General features: G+C 43.7%; 1 protein-coding gene across 1 annotated transcript; it reads right to left on the bottom strand.

The window, feature by feature from the left end:
- Positions 1–976: 976 nt before the first annotated feature.
- ccdc80 (coiled-coil domain containing 80) lies at positions 977–24103 on the bottom strand. Its single transcript, XM_084084829.1, has 11 exons — positions 23440–24103; positions 22568–22976; positions 21961–22158; positions 20748–21289; positions 19341–19679; positions 17229–17385; positions 10000–10136; positions 6856–7007; positions 6095–6198; positions 3323–3406; positions 977–2466 (listed from the first exon to the last, which is right to left on the bottom strand). The coding sequence occupies exons 1-11, from the start codon at positions 23734–23736 to the stop codon at positions 2144–2146; spliced, it is 2742 nt and encodes a 913-aa protein (XP_083940955.1). The 5' UTR covers positions 23737–24103; the 3' UTR covers positions 977–2143.
- Between the last annotated feature and the right edge of the window lie 24 nt (positions 24104–24127).

Genomic DNA, 24127 nt, shown 5'->3' with positions numbered 1-24127 from the left:
AAGGTGGAATTTTTGAACTGTGAATGGAGTTTCTAGGTGAAAGTGTTTTTTGTGTTTTTATCAGGTCCCAAATTCTTCCATCGACCTCCATTATAAATCTCTGAACTTTTAAAGGAGTACAATTCTAAAACTATTAAACATTTCATAGATTCCTTTTCAGGCAAACATGTCCACAGTAAGATGAACATTTTAAAGTATGAATGGGGTTACTAGCAGTAAGTCTGTAGGATTAGTAGCCTGTACTCGTTTCCCTTTGCCGCATCCACAATATATGGGGCGCTTAAAGTTAAATATCTCCCAAACTACAAATGATTTCAAAGAGAAAATCTCAAGCATGCATGTCCACAGTAAGGTGGAATTTTTGAACTGTGAATGGAGTTTCTAGGTGAAAGTGTTTTTTTGAGGTCCCAAATTCTTCCATCGACCTCCATTATAAATCTCTGAACTTTTAAAGGAGTACAATTCTAAAACTATTAAACATTTCAAAGATTCCTTTTCAGGCAAACATGTCCACAGTAAGATGAACATTTTAAAGTATGAATGGGGTTACTAGCAGTAAGTATGTAGGATTAGTAGCCTGTACTCGTTTCCCTTTGCCGCATCCACAATGCATGGGGTGCTTAAAGTTAAATATCTCCCAAACTACAAATGATTTCAAAGAAAAAATCTCAAGCATGCATGTCCACAGTAAGGTGGAATTTTTGAACTGTGAATGGAGTTTATAGGTGAAAGCGTTTTTTGTTTTTTTTTTAGGTCCCAAATTCTTCCATCGACCTCCATTATAAATCTCTGAACTTTTAAAGGAGTACAATTCTAAAACTATTAAACATTTCAAAGATTCCTTTTCAGGCAAACATGTCCACAGTAAGATGAACATTTTAAATTATGAATGAGGTTACTAGGCGTAAGTATGTAGTTGTAAGCCTGCCCCTTGGTGATATTTTATGGATACAATTAATAACCAGTTCAGAAGCGGTTACTGGTAGTAAACACAAGTTTATTTGTCATGTAGAACAATAGAGTATAAATAAGAACAGTGTATAGCAACAGGAACTTTACAAAAGAGAAATAACATGTCGCCTTCTTTCCATATGGTAATGGATAGCTGTACCTTGAACGCAACAGATGTCCAATAAATACATGTATGACTTATTTTAGCCCATTATCTACAAAAATAAAGGTTCTTAAAGCAATACTTCACCCAAAAATATGAACATTCTGTGTCATTAATTACTTATGCCAGTTGAAACATGGATACGGCTTCTTTGTCCACAGGACACACAAGAAGTTTGCCAGAAAAAAATAGGTTTCTCCAAAATAATTTAAGTCAATGGTGACTAGTTCATATAGTTAAAAAATATTGCCAATAATGACCATAAAATGATTCCACAGCATAATCCAAGTCTCCTGAACCAAATAATCGCACTAAAACAGCCATTGTTAATGGGATTGCTTGTACACACCCAGGCCTCATGGAGCTCTTTCCATAGCGTTGGACTCAAAATGTGGCATTGTTTCTGTTCTTATCGAGCAGAGCGTTAACACATGGGTTTTGCTTCAGAAGACTTGGATTATGCTACATGAGTTGTATAAAGTCATTTTTATAGACTTTTTTATTTAACCATTTTTGGAACTGGTCACAATTGACTTCAAGCAATTGTGTTAGAGAATGTCGAAATCTTAGCTAGAAATCTCCTTGTGTGTTGTGCAGACTAAGAAACCTACAACTGGCATGAGCGTGAGTAGATGACAGAATTCTCATTTTAGGGTGAACTATTCCTTTAAGGATAAGGTGAAAATGGAAATTTGGCCTGAAGGGCAAGTGAAGGAGATGAATAATGTGACGTGCAAAAGACTGTGCGTTGGAAAGTTGAGATGTGAAAAGAATAAGATCCCTGAACCCTTTACATTTTCTGACCAAAATAGTTACCATTACAAGCCTCACCATTCTCTTTCAACATATACACTAGCTCTGAAAGAACTAGACAGGTAACAGCAGCAAAACTGAGACCTCCATTAAGTGCTACAATGTTCTCCGGGCTTTCACCCCCACCGAGCCAACCACCTTTTAAGGGTTATGGGTCAAATGAAACTGGGCAAATAACACCAATCACCCTTCTTCAGCACAGAACACACACACCGATTAGTAACCATAGCCCTGGTGATAACCGTCCTGGTAACCGTGTTCGTATCCGTGCTGATGGTAACCGTAGCCGCCGTACTCGTCCTCGGGGCAGCGCATGCCTAGCGACTGCTGGATTGCCATCTCCTGCCTCCGTAGCTGCATAGAGTCCACCAGGTCATAGACGTTGGCCATGGACCACATGTGCGAGGGGTACCAGGACTTAACATTGCCATCCTTCCCTACCAGCAGCATGGAGAAGTACTCAGGGCTGATCTGGAAGTAGTTTCGGATGTCCTTCACCAGAGGGGCTGATAGACCCTCACGCTCCACTGTGGCACTGCCTGATTGGGGCAGAGGTATGGAATAGGGATATCTTTGTTAAAACAAATATTATGATGACCAAGTCTAGGCTACTTGAACTGTTAGCTTAATCCAGTATTTGAGTATCATGAGAAAACTTTAACTTGTCTTCTCTAAAACCTTGCAGTCACTCTAGTTTCTACCCTCTTGCATAAGCCTGAATCTCCCCTCTCTCCAATCGAGCAAAGCCTGAATCTCCAACCAAGAAAGGCAACGCCTGTCTTGGTTAAGAGCTCCCAAAGGTAAGGCTCTACCAGGACATTTGAAATGAAAGGGATGACTGTCATATTTCCACTTTGACACCCCCAACCACAGCAGTATTATGCATGCTTATGCAGCTGTGAGGCTGTATGCAGATGGTCTGTCTGTGTATAGTTGAGGTTGGCTCCCTGAGATGATCAAACTCAGGGAGTTCCTCAGGCAACACGGGAGAATAGTGATGAAAGGAGGGGACTGGGGTGTAGAGACTCAGGGGTTGGGGCCCAAGCAGGGGATTTGATTCAGAATGGTTTTAAATAAGGAGGGCTGCAGGTACAGTATGTATGACTTGTAGCAGCTATTTGAAGGTGAAATACTGTATATACTCTGTTAGGCTGTTGATCTTAGTAGTTAAGCAAAGACTAGTTCATAAAAAACTGTGTGTGTGTGTGTGTGTGTGTGTGTGTGTGTGTGTGTGTGTGTGTGTGTGTGTGTGTGTGTGTGTGTGTGTGTGTGTGTGTGTGTGTGTGTGTGTGTGTGTGCGCACGCACGCTTGTGCGTGCGTGCAAGAGCGCTTGTATGCGGCAGACATGCAATGGCATGTTTATGCTTGTTATAGCCAAGTCCTAATCTACTTACCATTGATTGGATAGAGTTCCAAGACTCCACCCATATCTGCAGCCTCTGTGCCGACCAGCTTCAGGATGGAAATGTGTCTCAGACCTGGGTCACCATGGAAATGCCAGTTATATACAAGACAAGACAGACATCAGAGATAACTAAATATCTTTGAAAGATAAAGAAAACCAATTATGCAGATGCTATATACAGTAGGCAGACCACCTGTTTCTTATCCATCCATCCTTCTGTTGATCCCTAGCTGATTTTGAATGGTGCCTGTTTATTATTGGAACCATCCTAGCGTTGGTTTCCAGGTAATGCAATGGAGAATGTGGTGATCTGGAGAGCGCAGCCAAAGAACACTTTCCTCAGAGGAGAGCGAACCCACAACAACCACACGAGAACACTGGCTTGCCTAGGTGAAAGCCAAGTGCTGAATACCCAGATCAAACCTGCCAGGACCGTGGCCCAGTCAGCAGGACAGGCCTTTGTCTGGGAGAGAGAGGGAGGGTACAGCCCTGGGACTATTCCCAGCCAAGAGCTACACGGGAGGGTAAACAGTCCACATAGCTTCTGGTCTGGGTCTGATGATAAGCAAGGCTAAGACCTGACTGTTGTCCCAACTACGGCCAGATAATATAGAAAGACACCCATACCAGGGTACTAATGAGTAGTTCAACAGTACATGCAACCAATTGTAATGAGTCTAAGGTCCAGAGTCATAGTTGTAATGAATACTCATACAGTATGTCCCCACAATAATCATGTATGAACTGTATCTGCAGCAGGAACAGGACTGCATACAGATGACAACATTATTGGACTTTACTGAGATGGGAAGTTTGTTTGCAGTACACTTAAGTGTATGAAACATAAACCTTTCAGACAAGTGAAATCCTTGAGATTTGTGACGTTTACATAAATAAGACACTTTTGGAGATGTTATGGAAATACTATTTGAGTCAAACTGTGGAAAAGTTGACTAATTGGCAGGCTGAAAAGTCTATTGTCAGTGAAGGAAAGAGCTTGTTATGCCCAGACAGAGCCGCCATGTGCCAGTACTGTCATCTGGGATCTCTCTGCATTGCATTTTTATACGCACGCACGCACGCACGCACGCACGCACGCACGCACGCACGCACGCACGCACACAGCGCACACTCAGCCAGGGATATATGCACACTCACGAAAACACATTCATAGGCAAACAGTGACATGCACTCAGTTCCTGTATCTGGAGAAATGCTGTAAACAGAAACATTCCGTGTGATCAAGCACTCCCTGTGGTGGAGCCATTAACATATTTATAAGTGGTTCGACTAATGTTTTGGATTTCTCTGAGAGGACACAGCCTCACACCGGGGTAAATCTAAGGTCACTGTGAAACATCACAATATGATTGTTTCTTCTACATAGACAATGGAATGTGTGAGAGTCTTCTGCTTTGCTTTTCCACATGTGATGAAAAGGAGAACAGACTAGGGCTGCAACAATCAATTATCATCTTAGTGTTTATTTTTTGCGAGCTTGTATCAATTTTGGGGGAATAAATAAATAATTAAAGCTGCAAGCAGTGATGACCAGGCCCTCGCACCTGGAGCAATGTGATTCCAAAAGTAGTAGTTTGTAAAAGTATACATATGTACAATAACTTACAGTCACCAGTAGGCGGTGGTAAGACTATGGTTCACTCACTTTGATTAAAAAAGTTGTTGCTTGGGTAAAAAAGGTGGTTGCTACTGTCCAATAGGCTGTTGCTAAGGTACAATAGGTGGTTGCTAGGGTCTAATATGGGGTTGCTAGGGTAAACCCGGTGGTTGCTAGGATAAAACAGTGGTTTCTATGCAGCACATTTTATTGGGCAGTTACAGTTCACCACCAAACCTCCACCGTTTGGTGGCGAAACATGGGCGTTCACCACTTCGACACAGACATGCCGTTTCACAAAAGCTCATGCTTTTGATACATTTTAATCCTTAAGGTCTTTTAAATAGACTGAGCGAGTTTGAGGTGGATCTGGTTATCCTCCTAGGAGGAGATGTTAAAGCATGAAATGACATAAAATGCCACAATAAACCCAAAATGGCTAACTTCCTGTTGGGTTTAGGTCATAGCTCCAAGAGGCTTTTTTGTTAGTCCACCCATGATACATTTTTGTACATGTAGGTGACATCGATTGAATCAATTAGTTTGATTAAAGGTAGGGTAAGTGATATTTTTTGGTTAAAACAAAAAGTATTTTGTTAAAAGGTTAAAGCACTATATTCTGATAGTAATCATTGCTATAGAGTGTTTGTTCAGTAACAGGAGTCTCCCTGTCTCTCCAGCTCTTTAATAAACAGAAAATACATTTTACGGTAGGTGTCAAAATCTCAGCCAATCAGGAGAAAGTACCCATTTTTAAGCTTCATTTTTATAGTGTTCCAGTTCCAATTTTGCCTGCTCATTTCTTAGTGTCATCACTTCCAATTTCACTTGTTTAATCTATATCCTGATTGAGTTCTCTATCCTGATTGGATAAAATTTGAAATTAAACTGAAACTGAAACGAAAATGCATTTTCTGTTTTATAAACAGCTGGAGGGACAAGGAGACTCCTTTTACTGAACAAACACTCTATAGCAATAAGTACTATCAGAATATAGAGATATTTAACACTTATTTTAACCAAAGAAAATCACTTACCCTACCTTTAACTGTTGCAACCCTAGAACAGACCCCCAAATAAGTCTATCCTGTGCTCACGATGGGCCGACTTCAGGCAGTAATCAGATTGGTTCTGATAGCTCACCCAGGTTACAGGCCTGGCTGGACATGGCGTAGAGCTGCTGCTGGTAGGCCCACTCCTCGTCGTTGGGGGAGGAGATAAGAAACAGGCGACGCCTCCATCGGAACCTGCAATCAGGGGAGCATTTTGGACGAGATCTAAGTGGCATGACAGCAGTGAAACTTCTGTACGACATACAAGTTTGTTCCCAGAGACCAATATATGTTCCCGTCCTGTCGGTGCCAGATGGTGACAGCCCGGAATTATGGTCAAAAACCTGCCAAATCTCTGCGCTGTCATCAAACTGGAATTCTGGTTTCCATGGAAACAAAGGACAGTCTGTCTGTTTTAGACATCTCAGGGAAAATATGTGAGAGCAGTGAATCAACCCAGAAGAGTGGCTGTGGCTGTGCTGCTTTTAACATACACACATGCTCAAGTGGGTGGCACGCACGCACACACACACACACACACACACACACACACACACACACACACACACACACACACACACACACACACACACACACACACACACACACACACACACACACACACACACACACACACACACGAGTGAAGCCTATAAAGAATGCTGTAAATTGTGGTCAAGCTGATTAGTGTGAGTGTAGGAGTCGAGGAGCCTATCTTTGATGGGAGCCTATCTTTGATATCAACACACAGTGACATTTGTTTCAAGCTGGGTCTATTGTGGTCAACCGTCCAGAGGATCTGAGTCAAAGGACATGCAGTATCCTTTAGGTCTACTAGTTGGACAACTCTACCTGGACAAGAAGTTCTCCAGTGACCTGGGTTTGTCCTCTTTCTTGCAGACCACTCCGTCTCGTTTCTGCTGCTCCATCTCTCGGATGCGAGAGGAGAAGGTATCAACATAGTCGAACACGGCCTTCATGGCGATGGGAACCTCGTAGGATTGCTGTCAGGAGAATTAGGGATGGGGGGAGTTCGAGAGTTTATTGGAAGATGAAGCAGAATTATGAAATTGTGAAATAAACCCTGGGAACGCCACAGTGGACAAAGAAATAGGCTCAAATTTCTACTCCTGTGAAAGTATTTTCAATAAAATAGTCTTTGCCACATCCCAAGCATTCTTCATAATAACTTCTGGGAATTAGAGAGGCACTGGGTTCAACGTAGCACAACATCAAACTTGATTTAAGAAATAGCCCATGCTTTAAGCAATTTCAGCATGAAAAGTTATTGCGAACGCAGCGGAAGGAGGCGCGCCTCCGCGCAAGTGGAGCTTACTATGAAACCGTGCTCGGCTTGTGAGTGTCTCTGTCTGTCTCTCTGTGTGTATGTGTGCACTGCCTGTGTGCAGCCAAGTAAATGTCCAATATAGACGTACCATACATCAAATGAAAGGTCTTTGAAAACTGAACACACCTGTCAAGGTTGTGTTTAAGCCCGCCCCTTCCCCCGGAAGCCACGCCCCGGAGAAGGCTCCTAAAAACTCCCCATTGAAACCCCATGTTAAATGAAAAGTGCCCGAATCGCTCCCAAACTTTTTCTACCCCCCCTAAGTGGGGGTCTACGAACAAATACTTCGGCCTCGGATTTTGGCTCCGCCCCCCGGAAGTGGGTGAAACAGGCACTTCAAACATTTTGTTGAATTGTTCAAAAACATTCAAAAAATTGTTTTGGGGAATTTGTATTTTTCTAAGATGCTCCATTTAACGCAGATTTTTTTGGGGTTTAAAAAAAAAATATATTGGTTACTTTTTTTTAAATCTTTTTTTTCATTATTATTTTTTTGTTTTCCGTTTGCTTCCCGCGTTCGCGCGTCTTACTTGTAAATATGTGAATATTCAGTTGCCAAACTCACACAAAAACACATACATTTACAGCCACAATTTGCAGTTGTGCTGATTCCGTTGCGTAGGTGCTTCCAATTAATTCACACCTCCTTCTCTGTCTCTCCCCTTTGCACACTCTCTCTCTCTCTCTCTCTCTCTCTCTCTGTCGTACCCACACCCAGTGCCCTGTAGTTTCATAGACTTCCCAGTATTTCTGTCAGCAGCAGCATGAACACTGGTGTCTTTGTTAAATCTGTCTGAAAACAGCTTGCCGATTTACCCTGGCACACACACACACACACACACACACACACACACACACACACACACACACACACACACACACACACACACACACACACACACACACACACACACACACACACACACACACACACAGCTGTTGGGCAAACGTCATGTTGTGTGAATTAAAACAGTGTTTGGTCAAGGCAGGATGTTGACAGTACAAGGACAGGTCAGTGGACATGACAGGGAGCTAGCCCACCTCCACAGAGTGGGCGTGGGGGGGAGAAAGGGGCAGAACGTTCTAATGGAAGTATAGAGCATGTAAAGAACAGCATTCAAGGACCATACTGGTGGTCTAGTACACCTAGGTCTCTATGTTTAGCTAAGGATGGAGCATGTGAAGAAGGTCATTACAGAACAATACCTGTGCTCTACTTCAGTGGTTCTCAAAGTGGGGTCTGGGGACCCCCAGGGGTCCTTGAGGGAGTTCCAGGGGGTCCCCAGCTAAATGATAGATAGTTAGGAACAAAATGGACCCTTATGGGTCTGTAACTCAGACAGTGTACAAATGGAACCAAATGGACCTGTCTATTTGGTTCCGTTTGTACACTCTCAGAGTTAAATTAACACTGATTGTACAATATAAATTGGGGTCCCAGAGATAGAAAGGCCATTAAATGGGTCCGCAGCCTAATGGACGTCAAACTGGGGGTCCTTGAAATTAAAATGGTTGAGAATCACTGCTAGAGCCGTAAAAATCTTCTCTTATGGGGTCCTTATCTTTTCAAATGGGGGTACGTGGGCTAATAAGTGTCTTTTTGGGGGTCCTTGCAAAAAGTTTGAGTTAATAACCTAGTTAATCTAGGTCTACGTTTAGCCCAATGACTATGACTCACGTTATACTTGACAATCACTTTCCAAAGCACAAAGCCATACCATTCATTTCAGTGCGGAATGACAATTGGCTCAAAGAAACCTGAAACTTGTTGAGATACATGATCCAACACGCAACATTTCACTGCACTGTTTTTGTACGTTTTACATTATTGTTGCATTTTAAAGTGTGGATTGATTTGAAAAGTCTAGCCAAAAATTGTCCTTGGAGGGGGCGTCCCGTGGAGACTGGGATTTGATTCCTCCACAGTGCCTCCGGCTTCGCTAGGCGCTGCAACAAACAGTGACAGGGACTATACAAACATGGGGAGAATTGGCATAATGACAAAATTGGGGAGAAAAAATGTTTAAAAAAATCATACAGTATACTGTTATCTGAAGCTGTGAATAGACAGTGACTTGTATTTAGAGTTGTTCCGATACCGATACCAGTATCGGAAAAGCTGCCGATACTGCCTAAAATGCTAGTATCGGTATCGACGAGTATGCCAGTCTATGCCATTCTGATACCACGTCATTTATCACATGATCATTATTTTGAATGTTGCACGACTGTTTTATACTCTTACTGTACTATTTACAGTATATTTGTACTAACTTGTAGCTGCACATTAACAATTATTAATGGGATTTGTTTTTCAAACCTTTTAATTTAAAGGACCCCCATAAGAGTCCCTTGACCCCACTTTGAAAACCACCGTCCTAGATTATTTTTAAATTACACACTGGTATCGGATCGGTACTCGGTATCGACTGATACCGATTCCAAGTTATGGGTATTGGAATCGGTGTCAGGAAGGAAATGTTTTGTACATCTCTACTTGTATTGACGCCAGTATGATCCAAAGAGTAAAGACATGCACGCAAGCACACATGCACGCACACACACATACACATACATAGTACCCACACACACACACACACCGGACTATACCCAAGCAGGCAGACCAGCTGCTGTAGATCAAGACTTACCTTGACTCTCATGTCTGTGTCAGTGAGGGCCATGTAGAAGTCATTGTGGGTCATGCCAAACTCCTTCCTCAGCTCAGTGATCAGGTCCTGGTTCACCAGATCTTCCTGACGAAGTCCCTTCATGGTTTTGTCATTCTCTGGAGATCGGAAGAGCCATTGGTCACATTTTGCATGTGTTTCGGTCAAGAAGGTACAGTACTGCATATGTTTCATTATATACTGTATTGTATGTTTAATACTTATTTGAAATGGTGGGTTAAGAACAAAGTTAAGAACAAATTATTGTGTCTGTTGAATGTTGAAGCTTTCTGACTGTCTGAGTAGTACAGTAATACAAGATGGAGTGGACGTCCTGCTTCCTTTTCATTTATTTAATTCCAAAACATACGCAATGGTAATGTCGGTACGAACACATGCAAGCACGCACGCACGCACACACACACACACACACACACACACACACACACACACACACACACACACACACACACACACACACACACACACACACACACACACACACACACACACACACACACACACACACACACACACACACACACACACACACACTAGAATAGAGAACAGAACAGAAGAGAAATCATCTCATTCCATCTTTGTCCCCAAAATATGTTAATTTGTGGTTTGTTCTCAGAATGGAAGATTGAAAATATCAGGTTTCAGTACCAGTCCTGACATGTGTGCAGCAACAGTATTTACGTAACTTGTCTTTGTTTTAACTGTAGGCAGCAGCACATCAAGAAGATGATTTATGACGGCAAAGAGGGGTCATGATGTTTCAGAGCCAAAGATTGGCTGCTTCATTTTTTGCCACATTTGGAAGAACATCCCTTTGAATGAATCTCTGAAAACCCCCTCTAACGAGGCTGAGAACTAAGCTTGACAATGAAGAGCAGCATGTCAGCTTGCAGAGTGAATCAGGGACACACTAGAGACTCACAAAGACAAGCTTTTATTCACCGGCTGAGATCTGGCATTGGTCTAACTAGAAGCTCGCCCCCGCTACGCGGGGGCTCGCGTCTAGCCCGCGGCCACGCCCACGTAGCGCCCGCGGCCACTTGGCAACTCATATAAGTGGCGTAGCGTCATGAGGGTCAGTGGGGCCGTGGCTCGGTCAGTGAAGACCCTGTAGTGCGGATGATATGTGGCATAGAGGGGCAGATTGTAAATCCCCAGAGGAAACATCCGTGGGCTACCATTGGTTCAGCGATGTGTGCGGTCGCCCTGCGGCCCCTCCTCCTCCACCAATGTGCAGTATTGAGAGCCCTGACGTCACAACAATTGGAGCGATGGGCACTGCACTGTGGTTGGTTAGGGTACACCTAGGGCCCAGGTAGAACCCAGTTAAAGCCTGCATGGGCAAACCCAGGTAGGACCCGCCTTGGTCCCACATAAACATGGCTAGTTGGGGCCCACCTAAGGGCCAGGTAGAAGCTACGTATAGCCTGCATGGGCATCGCAGTTGGGACTGAAGTGGATGCCGCTGACATTGCTGACATGGGGTCCATATGGTTTAGCCCACCTTGAAACCATATGGGAACTACGCTGGCATGCTGGCTGTAATGCAAACGCTGCATCATACCTGCAGTGTGTAGTTTGATGTTGTGTGTGTAGCAGATATACCTGCAGTGTGTAGATCAATATCCATATGAAAGTCAATGCCCAGCAGTGTTTTTTTTCCCCAGCAGAGTTTCTAGTGTCTCTGTCTCTCTCTGGAAGAGGTTGCACATGAACTCTGCAGCCGCACTGAGGCGCTCCAACACAAACACTCTGACATTAAGCTGCTTCACACAACAAACATCAGCACGACGCTGCTGTTTGTCCAAAAGACACAATATCTCCTCTCCCACCAACGTCATGTGTTCATTTATCGACAGCCGTACAGACTCCTGTTGACACATTTTACCTCGTTTATCCAGCTCTCACTGACTCATCGGGCTGTTATTTTGCTGCGATCAAGTCAACGATGTGAGAGATTAGCTATCACAGACGGACGGACAGGGGGTGAAACATAGTCTTGCGCCATGCCTTTCGGCCTGGCGGAGACAATAAAAAAAGGAAAGTAAAGGAAATGAGCATTTCTGCACCAAAAGTAGTCAACAAACTATACTATGAAAACATGGGCCACATTGTCAAAGAATGTAAGAAAGAGGCAGTCATGTAGAAAATAGCCGATCTACAAGCTTACAAAGCCTCTCAACGTGAGGCCTTTTGAGCTTGTAGATCGGCTATTTTCACAATATGTACTTGTGGAACGGAGTCAAACAGAATGGGGGGGTACGGAGTCAAACAGAATGGGGGGGTCCCCAGATCAAGTTCGTTTATTTGGGGGGGGGGGGGGGGGGGGGGGCGGCGTGAAAGGGTTGATAAGCACTGCTGTAATCGGAGCGAAATTAACTGAAGTTACTACATGACCATAATGCAGCCTAACATGCGTTGCACGGGGCGGTCCTGCCATTACGTTAGTTACTGTAGTTGCTGTGGAGCTACATAGTTCTCCAGAAGACACACACAAACATACACCATCTACAATGGACTAACTGAGCAGCAATATTGACATTCACCACACGAACGTGCATTGTTGACAAAGTGATTGCACAGCCGCTGCAGGCATGACAACCACGTTAGCGTTAGCGACATGGCAGCTATCACAGCGCCCTGTCCTTCGTCGCTGGGACTAACTGTGATGGCTACAGCAGTAACAGCAAGCTGTCTGCGATGCCATTGTCTGGAGACTGCTCTTAGCGTGACACGACCAATGAGAGTGAGCGCTGTAGTTGTTGCTAAGATACGGTGGCGTCTCTGCCCCATAGCTTGTAGATCTCTCACGCATGATTGGCGTAGGCTGCGTTGCCAGGTCTGACTGTTTGTGTAAGCGATTTTGGGCTTATTTGGGTGCACTTTTGGGCTCGTTTCCATAGACCACGGCAGCGCTTATTTCTTTCCCGTGACCGATGTGGCAAAAAAAGTGCAAAACGAACCATCCGGAAGTAAATTGCGAGATGAAATATATAGCACTTTTTGATTATTAGAGAAGGAGACACATGTGAAGGTTGAAAATGAAAGGTAGGAGATTATATATTTTTTCATGAGGGATTTTTGTAGCAAGTTGTGAGAGAATTGGGCCACTCCTGTGGGCGGGGGGCTGATTAGAACCATTGGGGTTTGAAAGGAGACGCTCTCTGTTTGAGTGATAAGATGGCTTAGACGAGAGTCTTACTGAAGCTAGCATTTATACAGGCCGCAGCCAAAGCCTTTAATCACGCTGCCTGTGCACGCGCACGCACACACAGGCGGTCGCAAACACACACAGACACACACTGACCGATGCACTTGCACATTCGCACACACCCATAGATGCATAGTACAAATAAAGCACACACGCAGCACACACATATAGACACTCACACATTTCCTATGGAACATACAGTATGTGAGGAAACGTCAGGAAAGCCCCGGCACGTGCCGGACACAGTAGGGTAGGCGGTTGACTGCACATCGTGACAACACAAAATAAACACAAACACACAGTAGCCTACTATATATGCACATAATATCTACCATGTTAGAGCTCAATTACTTTAGGTTAGGTCATCAAATGGGAAATTCATTTTCCATAATACAGGACTGAAAGAACCAGTTGTTTGTACACACACACACACACGCACACACGCACACACACACACACACACACACACACACACACACACACAGTTAGACGTACATGCATACACTGACCCTCCAGCTAGTGAGTGGAACAAAAGTGTAACCAGCGTCAGAGTCTAACTATGGGTGGGGGCGTGTGTGCGTGCGTGCGTGCGTGCGTGCGTGCGTGCGTGCGTGCGTGCGTGCGTGCGTGTGTGACCTCACCTCAGAGCCCTTTCCAGCATTCCATCTGGATAGAAGCCTGTTGTCATGTGGAGTGACAGACTAATAAAGTTTTACAAAGTGGGTTTGTGTATCCTGAAATTAACACGCGCTAACCAAGGCCCAGGGACGGAGAAAACTGTAAAATATCTCAAAATACAACGCCGCCAAGCTCAAAATGACAAAGCATGTCCTCATAAAAAGGGTTTAATAGTACAGAGGTTTAGCTCCCTCTATATTAGCAGCTTGAGGTCATTTAATAAAAGGGAGACTCTAAAAGCCTTAATAATTGTATGGTGATCTAATCGAGTGTGTGCGTGTGCGTGTGCGTGCGCGTGCGCGCGTGTGTGTGTTTTAGGATGTTGAGAGACCATGTGTGGGTGTGATGAACTAATTGTCTGTCTACAGCGTATCCATCGCTACGCAGGAAGCACACTTAACTCATGTCTGGGATGATAAACTACAAAGGTATGTACTCCTACCCCCATACACGTCTGTGTGTGTGTGTGTGTGTGTGTGTGTGTGTGTGTGTGTGTGTGTGTGTGTGTGTGTTGGCACAGACACACTGTTTTAATCAGTGTGTCTGTGCCATGGATTATGAAATGAGCTTATGAATGTAGCAATCTGCTGCTAAACCGTTACAAGTTAACCCACTTGAACCCCAGCATCCCAATTCTGGGAATATCATAGTAGGCGAACATTCATTCATACAAAATTGGCAAACATTCTGTGCAAATAGCAGATCTACAAGTTTGTGAGATAAATCGGCTATTTTCGGTGAAAATATTTGGTGTAGTGGGGTAAAAAGGACTGGACCAAATACGGACCCCTGGGGGACAGCGGTCAATGATGTACGTACAAAATCTTTTTAGGGTTTAAGTGGTTGAGCCCCATTAACTTACACTAGATGTCAGACACAAACAGACACACTGGGCATGCCTACCTTGTCACTAAATGTAGTATATTATACCAGTGATTCTCAACCTGTGGGCCGGGGAACACTTGTGGGCAGCGAGGGTATTGCAAATGGGCCCAAATAATTGGCAAAACACTACAATTTGAATGATAATATAACATGAATATAAAATGATTACGTTTTTTTTTCTTTCACCCATTCAATCCGGTAACGCATCTACAAATGTTTACTAAATCCCAACAGTTTTCTGAAAACCATATGTTGCTATAGTGGTTCTCAAACTTTTTCATGTCAAGGACCACCCAAAACGATATGTATTTGGTCGCGGACCCCCATCTCAAAATATTTTGTTTCAGGGACCCCCCAGAAGAAAAGATTTGAGTTACAAATGTTAGCTTCAAAAATATATATATTCAATGATTCGCACACATTTTCATGAGTGCTGTGAGCTTGTATATCTGCTATTTTTGAATAGCCAAAGTATAAAATAATGGCAATAGCTAAAATCTAAAATAACACAGATTTGAATGGGTTAAAACCTTAAAAGAATGAGTTTCATTGTGATACCTATGAATAGGAGCTTCAAGTATAGGCCTACTATGCTAGTTCCATTGATCCAAGCCGGAACACAATCGATTGATTGATCATTAAAATAAACATCCTCTGAAAATCCACGCAGGTTTCGGCTGCCGTGTTATGTGGTCAGTTGGGTGGGCCGCAAACGCTTTGGACATTTTCAAGTGGGCCCTGATCCAGAAAAGGTTGAGAACCACTGTATTATATGTATGAATTGCCACTTAAAGAAATATTGGTACTACTATGAGACCGGAAATTTGTCTTGCAGCCATGTGTGCGAATAACAACTAATACACTGGTCCAGTACACTGTGAACACTGTGAACTCCACAGTAAAATCAGTGTGGAGATTCCCACTTAGATTCACGGTCGGCCTGGACCACTGGCATAGTGGTCCAGGCACCTTGGCTTCAAAGTAGCCTGACAGTGCGTTGCCGGTTCGTGTCCCGATCCCGACGGCCTTTGCTGCATGTCACTCCCCATCTCTCTCTCCATTTCCTGTCAGACTACTATCCTATCAATAAAAGCATAAGTTCATGTGAATCTGAGAGTGTACAAAAGAAGCACAGTTTTAGAGTATCCAGAGTTCTTGTACACAAGTCCGTATTTTTCTTCTGAAATTGTGGCACATTAAAAAATAAATACGACCTGTGTAAATCATGTTTAGACACCGCCTCGGAAACTGTCATCCGTCATTAACGTTTTCGGGCCAGGTTTGATTTTCTGCGTTTCATCTTGTCTGTATGTTGCAGTGTTTTGAGGCTGTATCCTGAAGAATGAAGCCTATCTGCGGATTCAGGAAAGGCTCCCCTTTCCCCTTTTTTATGTTTTATGTTTACAACTGAAAGAACCACACAAACATCCTCAGTGCTTGATGAATGTTTTGTTTTGTTCTGCGAAAATTTCTCAACCAATAGAATAATACACATCAGACACTGTGTACAAGGTGGCTGTGCATAATGATTTTTATCGGATGAAGGATAAAAAAAAAAACGGATACAGAAAACACGTACTCAGTATGGAAGAACTTTTATGTTCACACTCAGGCCGGCACAGTAGTTGACGAGTGCAGCTTAGAGACAGATATTTTGTCAACACTGTCTAGTATCATCTATAAAGATTACTACACAATGGTGTGGCTTTGGTTGGCAGTGAGTCTTCACAATGTTATTGTATCAGCAGCACTCACTTTAAGCATCTGGACTGAGATCCTACACAATGCAGGTGTAGCAGAGTAACCTACTAACCTTGCCTGGAGCCAAGAGGCCTAATTCCTCCTGGCCGGGGAGGAATTCCACTTTGACTGAGAAGTTTGGTTTCCCATGAGGGAGGCCCGGTTTTGAACTCAGTTAGCTACAATTGTGCCTTGACTAAGATCTGGTTTCCTGATGGGGGCGGTCAAAGAAGGGATGAATGTAGTAAAGTAGCCCTGCCTGTAGCCCAGAGGCCTAATGTCTCCCTTGGCTAAGGGAGAAATCCCCCTTGGATGAGCGGTAGGTAGATGATTGGTTTCCAATGTGGGAGACAAGGGTTTGAATCCAGGTGTTCACACGGCCACCTGGAATTCTTCTTGTGTAGGGAGGTGAAGTAAGGACAGGACAGTAGAGGTGCTAAATGACACCAACAGTGCCTTTCCCCTTTCCAGCAACATGTGGATTAAGTTGCCACTGAACTAGATTTGAACTTTGCAGCAGTGTATCAAGTAGTACTTGATACAGTAAAAGGGATCAGATAAGACCATCGCGGTGTGTTTGTAGTGATCAAGATGATGCAAGAAATCTTAATACAGGACAGATAGTATAGATTGAGGAGAGTAGAGAATAACAGAACATGTTGTGTTAGCCACATACCCAGCTGGTAGTGGTCTATCTTCATGGTGGAGTTTGTGAGCGAGCCAAAGATGGTGATGATGGTCACCTTTCTGATGGCCATCTCACACACCGTCTCCAGGTACTCGTCTCTCTGCTGTGCGTACATACTGCTGTCCTCATAGGGAGAGGTGATCAGCTGGGGGGGGGGGGGGGGGGGCATACGTACAGAGGAAGACATGAGAAAAGAGAAAATGTAGAATTAGCTTAGACTTAAATTTTTATACGACTTAAATTAACACTCCAGATTTTGCTGTGTACCCGGGCGGGTGTTTTTCTAGAACTTTATGGTATTACATCAATTCGAAATATGTGCATGCACATATACATGCACACATTGGCGGTGTGTTCTGCGGATGTGGTGTTGTTTACATTAAGCTGCAGGGAGAGGATGGGGGCCATCATGTTTTCCCACCCCGCCCTGAGCACTGCTGTGATAAGAATCTAGACCGGCTGCAAAACACTGCCATTTATACTCTGTCTGCAGACTGCAGTGCAGCCTAATAGCTAGTAGGAGATCTGAACCTCTAAGATCTGAGCTCTAACAGAACAGTCCAGGGATTAAGTCTTTTTGTAGCCGGAAGGATCAAGTTAGCTAGTTTGTTCACTGACAACGCTGTGTCAGCAAACTGACAAACAAAAATAAGTTTTACTATTATGTACCTGTACACAAGATGTAACACTAAAGCACAATCTTGAACCTTGACAAGCTGTCAGTGAAGCTCGTTCACTGACAAGCTGTCAGTGAACTAACTAACCAACTTGATCCTTCCGGCTACAAAAATACATCATCTGTGGACTGCTCTATTAGAACAAGGTTCACACGAGAGATGTTGAGCATGTAAGAGTGAATGTCAGTCTGCTTAAATAGGCTGGATAGACTGAACCATTACAATCATGGCAGTATGTGATTGGAGGTTGTATGAGCGTGGGACCGGCTTGAGTTCTGTACCTGCCTGAACTACTGTGATGCTCCACTTACAGTAGTATCCAGTACACAGTATTCAGTAGTTACTTAGTTACATATGATCACCATAAAAGGGCCAGTGTGGCATCTTGACCATAACCATTTTTTGAGTGGTGCTAGCCACTCCAAGGACTGACTTTGTCCGTGTGTGTGTGTGTGTGTGTGTGTGTGTGTGTGTGTGTGTGTGTGTGTGTGTGTGTGTGTGTGTGTGTCTGTCCGTATGTATGTTTGAGCACGACCTGAGCATGACCTCAACAGCTGCAGCTGATTGCAACACAAAGATGCAACCAGTTACACTAATTATACACAAACAGGAGTGCAACACACACACACACACACACACACACACACACACACACACACACACACACACACACACACACACACACACACACACACACACACACACACACACACACACACACACACACACACAACACTTTTGAGTAAAAATACTTAAACTGTGTAAAAATACTTAAACTGAGTAAAAATACTTAAAATTAGCAAAAATACGTAAAAGATGTTAAAATGAGTAAAAACGCATAAAAGTCAGTAGAAACATTTTAAAGTACTTAAAATGAGTAAAAATACTTTAAAGTCATCAAAGTCTGTAAAAAGTAACTCAATCAAGTCAAAGCACTTGAAAGTTACTAAATTGAGTAAAAATACTTGGGGGCCAGTCTTAGGCTAATAATAGCTTAATGAAATGAACTCATGATAGGCACCACTCTCTTCACACTGGGTGTGATTTTTAACACTACAAACCAATCCCTCTCCAAGTCAGTGAAGCTCTCTGTAGTGAGCTCTTTTCTTTATGAGAAAGGTTTCTCAAAGATTGCCTCATGAGGGTAAAAAGGCAACCTTCAATGGAATCTCCTCCTGATTGTTCCATAACAGCATAATTGTACACTACTCTGTAATGCTTGCATTTCCAAAAGTAGTTGGGTACAATATGGCATCAGACATCTACACACGGTAAGTGAAAGTAGAATGACTGGTTTTAGGTGCAAACTGGACAGACACAATGGAAAAAGCTAGTCAATATTTCACAGTAGATGAGAGTTGTAAAGAGTTACTTTCCACCCCTTGGTAGTTAATGTTGTACAAGTGTGATGTCATGTTCTCACCAGCAGCCGTCTCCTGTTCTCAAAGTACTCCAGGAAGGAGGCCAGAGATCCCTTGGGGGGAGGCGGCTTCTTAGTGGGCTTCAGGTACTCCTCTTTCCCCTGATGCTTCGTCAGCTTCTTCCCGTTTTTCTTTCCACCATTCTTCCCATCCTTCCCCGCCTTCCCGCCTCGCCTCTGTGCCTTTTTGACGGCCTTGTCGTTCTTCTTCTTCGTCTTGTCATGTTTGTCATGCTTGCCCTTGCCCCTCTTGGCAGGGCTCAGGTCAACGTAGGTGTCCTCAGGGTCAGTGACCGTGGGCTTACCCAGGTCAAACTTGTCCTCATACTCATTTGTCAGCACCTACACACAAGGGGTGTGGCAAAGAAGAAGGTCAGCGGCTTATATCGTTAAGCCCAAAAACAGATCACTTATTAATTTCACTATGATCAATTATTTTACAATGTTAATTTGTATGCAGTTTTAGAGCGGGGCTCTAAGGACGGCAATGATGCACCATCAATCCATCTAATTATTAGTCCCAATTTAACAAGACATCTTGAAAACTACTTGGATTTCCATATTATCAACTGTGCACATTCATGTTCCCCGGAGGATATACTGTACCCCTAATGACTGTGGTCCTCTAGTGCTGACATTTCTAATTGGAAAAAAGATATCTCAAAATCGACAGGGCGGATTGTCGTGTCACTTGCTGAACTCATTCATGCTTCCTGATGGATTAATCCTGACAATTTGAGTGATGCCATGACCTTTCTTCTAGCGCTGCCTTCAGGCCAAAATTCTGCTTTGCTAGCAACTTGTGTGATGTTGGATGAAAAAAACAGTGCAGTGCAAAAATATGCAACATTTGCAGCTCCATGTGGTCGTGGGGGATGCGCGATTTCAGCATTAATAGCGAGCCTCGCTGTCCGCTCTCTCTCCCCGACATTTCAGAAACACGTAAACAAATAAACAGCACAGTATTGTTATAACTATGAATAGACATGACTAGGAATTGTCATGTAGCCTAAACACATCTTTACTTTAAATAAAGCCTTTCATTTTTTTTAACTATGGCTTTGAAGCATTAGGGCTTTGACATGAATTTCAAACATGAGTGTGAGAGAGTTCATTAAAAATAACTAATAAAAATCTATTTGATTTTAGATTACTGACAACGAATAATAGATTAGCAAAAGCCCTAATCGGTCACATCCCTAATATCTACATACATACTTTTTTCTATCTTCTTATTGTATTTGTATATCATTGTCACACTGTTGAGGAGGCTATAAGAACAATAATTTAACTCTCTGTAATGTTGCCACAGCTGTATTGTAAGTGTATGAGACAAAATAAAGAAGAAAAAAAAGATATATTTTCTATTAAACATAATGTAACAGTTTACTATAAAGTGTACTGAATCACCTTTTCAAGTCCATTTTTCTTCTTGGAAGGTTTAGCCTTGGTGGGTTTATGTGTGGTGGTGGGCACCAGGCCGGCCTGCTTGCGGCTGTGGGGCTCTCTGCTCTCCTTGTCAGTGCGGTTATCTCCAGACGGTGTGGTCTTGGGTTGGAATCTCTCCCTGTCTCTACGGTTGTAGTAGTAGGGATCACTGGTGGTCCTGGGGGCTGGGAGCCAGTGAGCCGTGGTGTGGGCCTTGGTAGTTCTCTGGGTGGTGGTGGTGGTGGTGGTGGTGGTAGGTCTAGTGGTGGTGGGGCGCTTTGTGGTGGTGCTTCTTCTGGTTGTAGTGGTGGTAGCTTTAGTTGTGGTTGTTGGTCTGGTTGTAGTGGTGGTAGCTTGAGTTGTCGTTGTGGTTGGCCTTGTTGTTGTTGTGGCGGTGGTGGTGGTGGTGGTGGTGGTGGTGGCAGCAGTGGTGGCTGTTGTGGTCTGTGTAGGTCTCCTGATTGGTTTCCTTATGACCTCCTTTCTGTCTGGTTTCCTCTCTACTGGTGTGTCTACTGGCCCCCCTGTTAGGAAGTCGAGAGAGAGAGAGAGGAGAGAGAGAGAGAGAGAGAGAGAGAGAGAGAGAGAGAGAGAGAGAGAGAGAGAGAGAGAGAGAGAGAGAGAGAGAGAGAGAGAGAGAGAGAGAGAGAGAGAGAGAGAGAGAGAGAGAGAGAGAGAGAGAGGTGTCTTTAGGTAGCCTAACTGTAAATATGTAATGTTGTAGTTATGTTATGTGTATGCTTTGGCAATGTAAAACACATTGTATCATGCCATTAAAGCATTCTGAATTTAATTGAGAGAGGAAGAGAGAGTGAGAGAATATAATTGTTTCATTCCAAAAGCGACATGCTCACTGTTCTGACATGCAGCTATTTTAGCAGGTCTACAATCATTATCATCATAATAATAATAATAATGTGATGGTTGATTGGAGGTAAATATTCTAAATATCATAACGTTAAACTGTTCTCAATCATTAGTTAACTTACTTTCAGCGAAAAATTATTAATGACCAAATCCATTCACAGACTCTCCGTTGGCCTCAGACTGTTATGGCCTAAGTCTGAAGTGAATTGTTTAGTTTTTTTCAATTACCACAAGAACCTTGAAAAAGTGTTTGTGGGCTCAATGACCAGTCAGAGGACCTCTGGCACAGATAGAAATGACATTGATGCTTGGCATGTTTCCCTCTCACCTGTGACCGTACCCTCTTCCACCTGTCCCTCCACACCTGCTCCTTTACACTTCTGGACGAAACCTTTCTGCCGGATCTTCTCCAGCTTACGCATGGGTGACTGGTCGATGACCTCATACATGGCCTCCAGCCTCACAGGGTAAGGATATCGCTCCTCCACCTGCAACGTCTTCTTCAGCAACACCATTCCAAACTTACCTGTCCGGGTGCAGGAGATCAGATCACAGCCATGAAAGGTTAAATGGTGTGATGTATGTTTCTGTGTTCAATTTTGAATCTTCAACAGATGAATTTAGTTTTGAGAGGAATGCCAGGTGGACACAACACATACAGTGGGCTATCCACCTGTTTCCTAGGCTTTTCACTGTGTTCCACTTCCTGTCTTTTGATCCAATGAAATCCAATGAAACCGGTCAGATGACTAATGATATCCAATGAAATCCGACAGGAAGTGGAAAACACAAGGCCTAGGAAACAGGTGGATATGAGGCATGCAGACAGGTCAGGTTCTGTGATCACAATAAACGTGTTTGTTGTGATCACGGAACTTGACCTTGTCTGCAAAAATTCCATAATGTAGATTAATTAGTGTAACATCATTCCTTACCTTTCTCCAACTTGAGGAAGCTCATCAGTCTCGGGATGAGGGCGGTGTCCAGGGGCTCCTCCATCACCTTGCCCTCTGGAGTGACCCTCCTCACCTTGCCGCCCATCTCCCCCTCCTGGTGGAACATGACGACTTGGTGCACGTGCCTCTCTGCCAGTTCGCAGTACACGTCGGGTTTCAGGAGAGACATCATCAGCCGATAGTAGCCGTCCGAGTCGTGAGGCGCCGAGATCACCAGGACGCGGTTTTTCCCTGCGAAGCTCGCCAGCAGGTTCGGCGAACCAGCGCCGCTTGGCATTCGGGCGACCCTGGCCCTCGCCCCAGGAGTGCCCTCATCGTTTTGGGGCATCATGCCACCCTGTCCAGCTACGCCTCTCCCTGCCATTAGCCGGGGACGTCCTCCCTTTCCCTGTAGGCATAGGCCTGTCACAATTATTACATAATCGTCTAATCGCAATTATTTGAGATAATCGCAATTATTTTTGCATAATCATCATAATCGTGTTGAAATCATGTTGACATTTTTTCTCTCATTTTCAAATATTAAAAAAGCAGAAATAGCAGATCTGCAAGCTTTACAACACACCACTTTGTGACACATTGTAAGCTTGTAGATCAGCTATTTCTGCTATTTTTACATGTATAAAATTATTAAATATGTCAATACTTTATTTGTATATTTAAGTTATTTGTCATAATCTGCCCCGCGCATTTTTTTTATTAGGTAGCCTAAAAGGCAAACAGAAATAAACATTTTATTCACATGTTCCAATAATGTTCAATGTCAAAAAACACACAATTAAATCGTTAATCGCAATTATTTGAGTGACAATTAAATCGTCAACTTAAATTTGTAATCGTGACAGCCCTACCTGTACATGTCTTGTCCTGACAACAGGAGGTACAAAGCTGTCGTCCGCCTGCACCCCATCGTCTGCTTCTATAGGGCTGAGCACCGAGACAGCGGACGCTGCCCCAGGACGTGTGCCACCGTTAACGGTGAAGCGTTCCCTGGCCGCTGCGCCCGCCTGGACACCACGTCCCCTTTTAGCGCGTAGGCGCCACGACATGCGTCTCAAGTGACCCTGTTTGCTCTGTTTGTCTGCCTCACCTCCTGTCCATGTTAACAGGCATATCAGAGCGAAAACAAGTGCAAACGCTCCCCGCATAACTGGGTTAGATGTCCGATCAGGTACACACTCAGAGAGGAAAAGGAAAGATCCAGTGGTGGACCGATGGGATCTCAGTGCGTCTTTTAGTGCATTTGAGCGTCTGTCTGGTGATTGTTCTTAAGTGATGAACCGCACAGTGCAATTGCGCATTGGTTTGTTTCAGAGCATGATGCCGGCAGCAGAAGAGAATCCACTTTTAACAGTCTGCTCTTTACTGAAGAGGTGGAAGTGTTAACAGATAGATTCACTCACGTTCGCGGGATGTAATTCCTCCACTGTCTCCAAAACATCCAGAATTCTATGAATAATTGAGCCCAGAGAGGGGGGAAAAATAATGAAAATGGAAGGCAATCAAGTTTTACTGTAGCATCTCATCACATATCCAATC

Source organism: Gymnoscopelus microlampas (genome assembly GCF_963454915.1).
Source record: "Gymnoscopelus microlampas genome assembly, chromosome: 17".
NCBI classification, from domain to species: Eukaryota; Metazoa; Chordata; class Actinopteri; order Myctophiformes; family Myctophidae; genus Gymnoscopelus; species Gymnoscopelus microlampas.
This window is presented reverse-complemented; position numbering and strand designations above follow the sequence as displayed.

Coding starts and splice junctions, on each gene's coding strand:
- ccdc80 (XM_084084829.1), bottom strand. CDS start 23,736: ATGCGGGGAGCGTTTGCACTTGTTTTCGCTCTGATATGCCTGTTAACA. Junction 22,977..23,439: donor TCAGGACAAGACATGTACAG/GTAGGGCTGTCA, acceptor CTATGCCTACAG/GGAAAGGGAGGACGTCCCCG. Junction 7,008..9,999: donor ACACAGACATGAGAGTCAAG/GTAAGTCTTGAT, acceptor TTCTCCTGACAG/CAATCCTACGAGGTTCCCAT.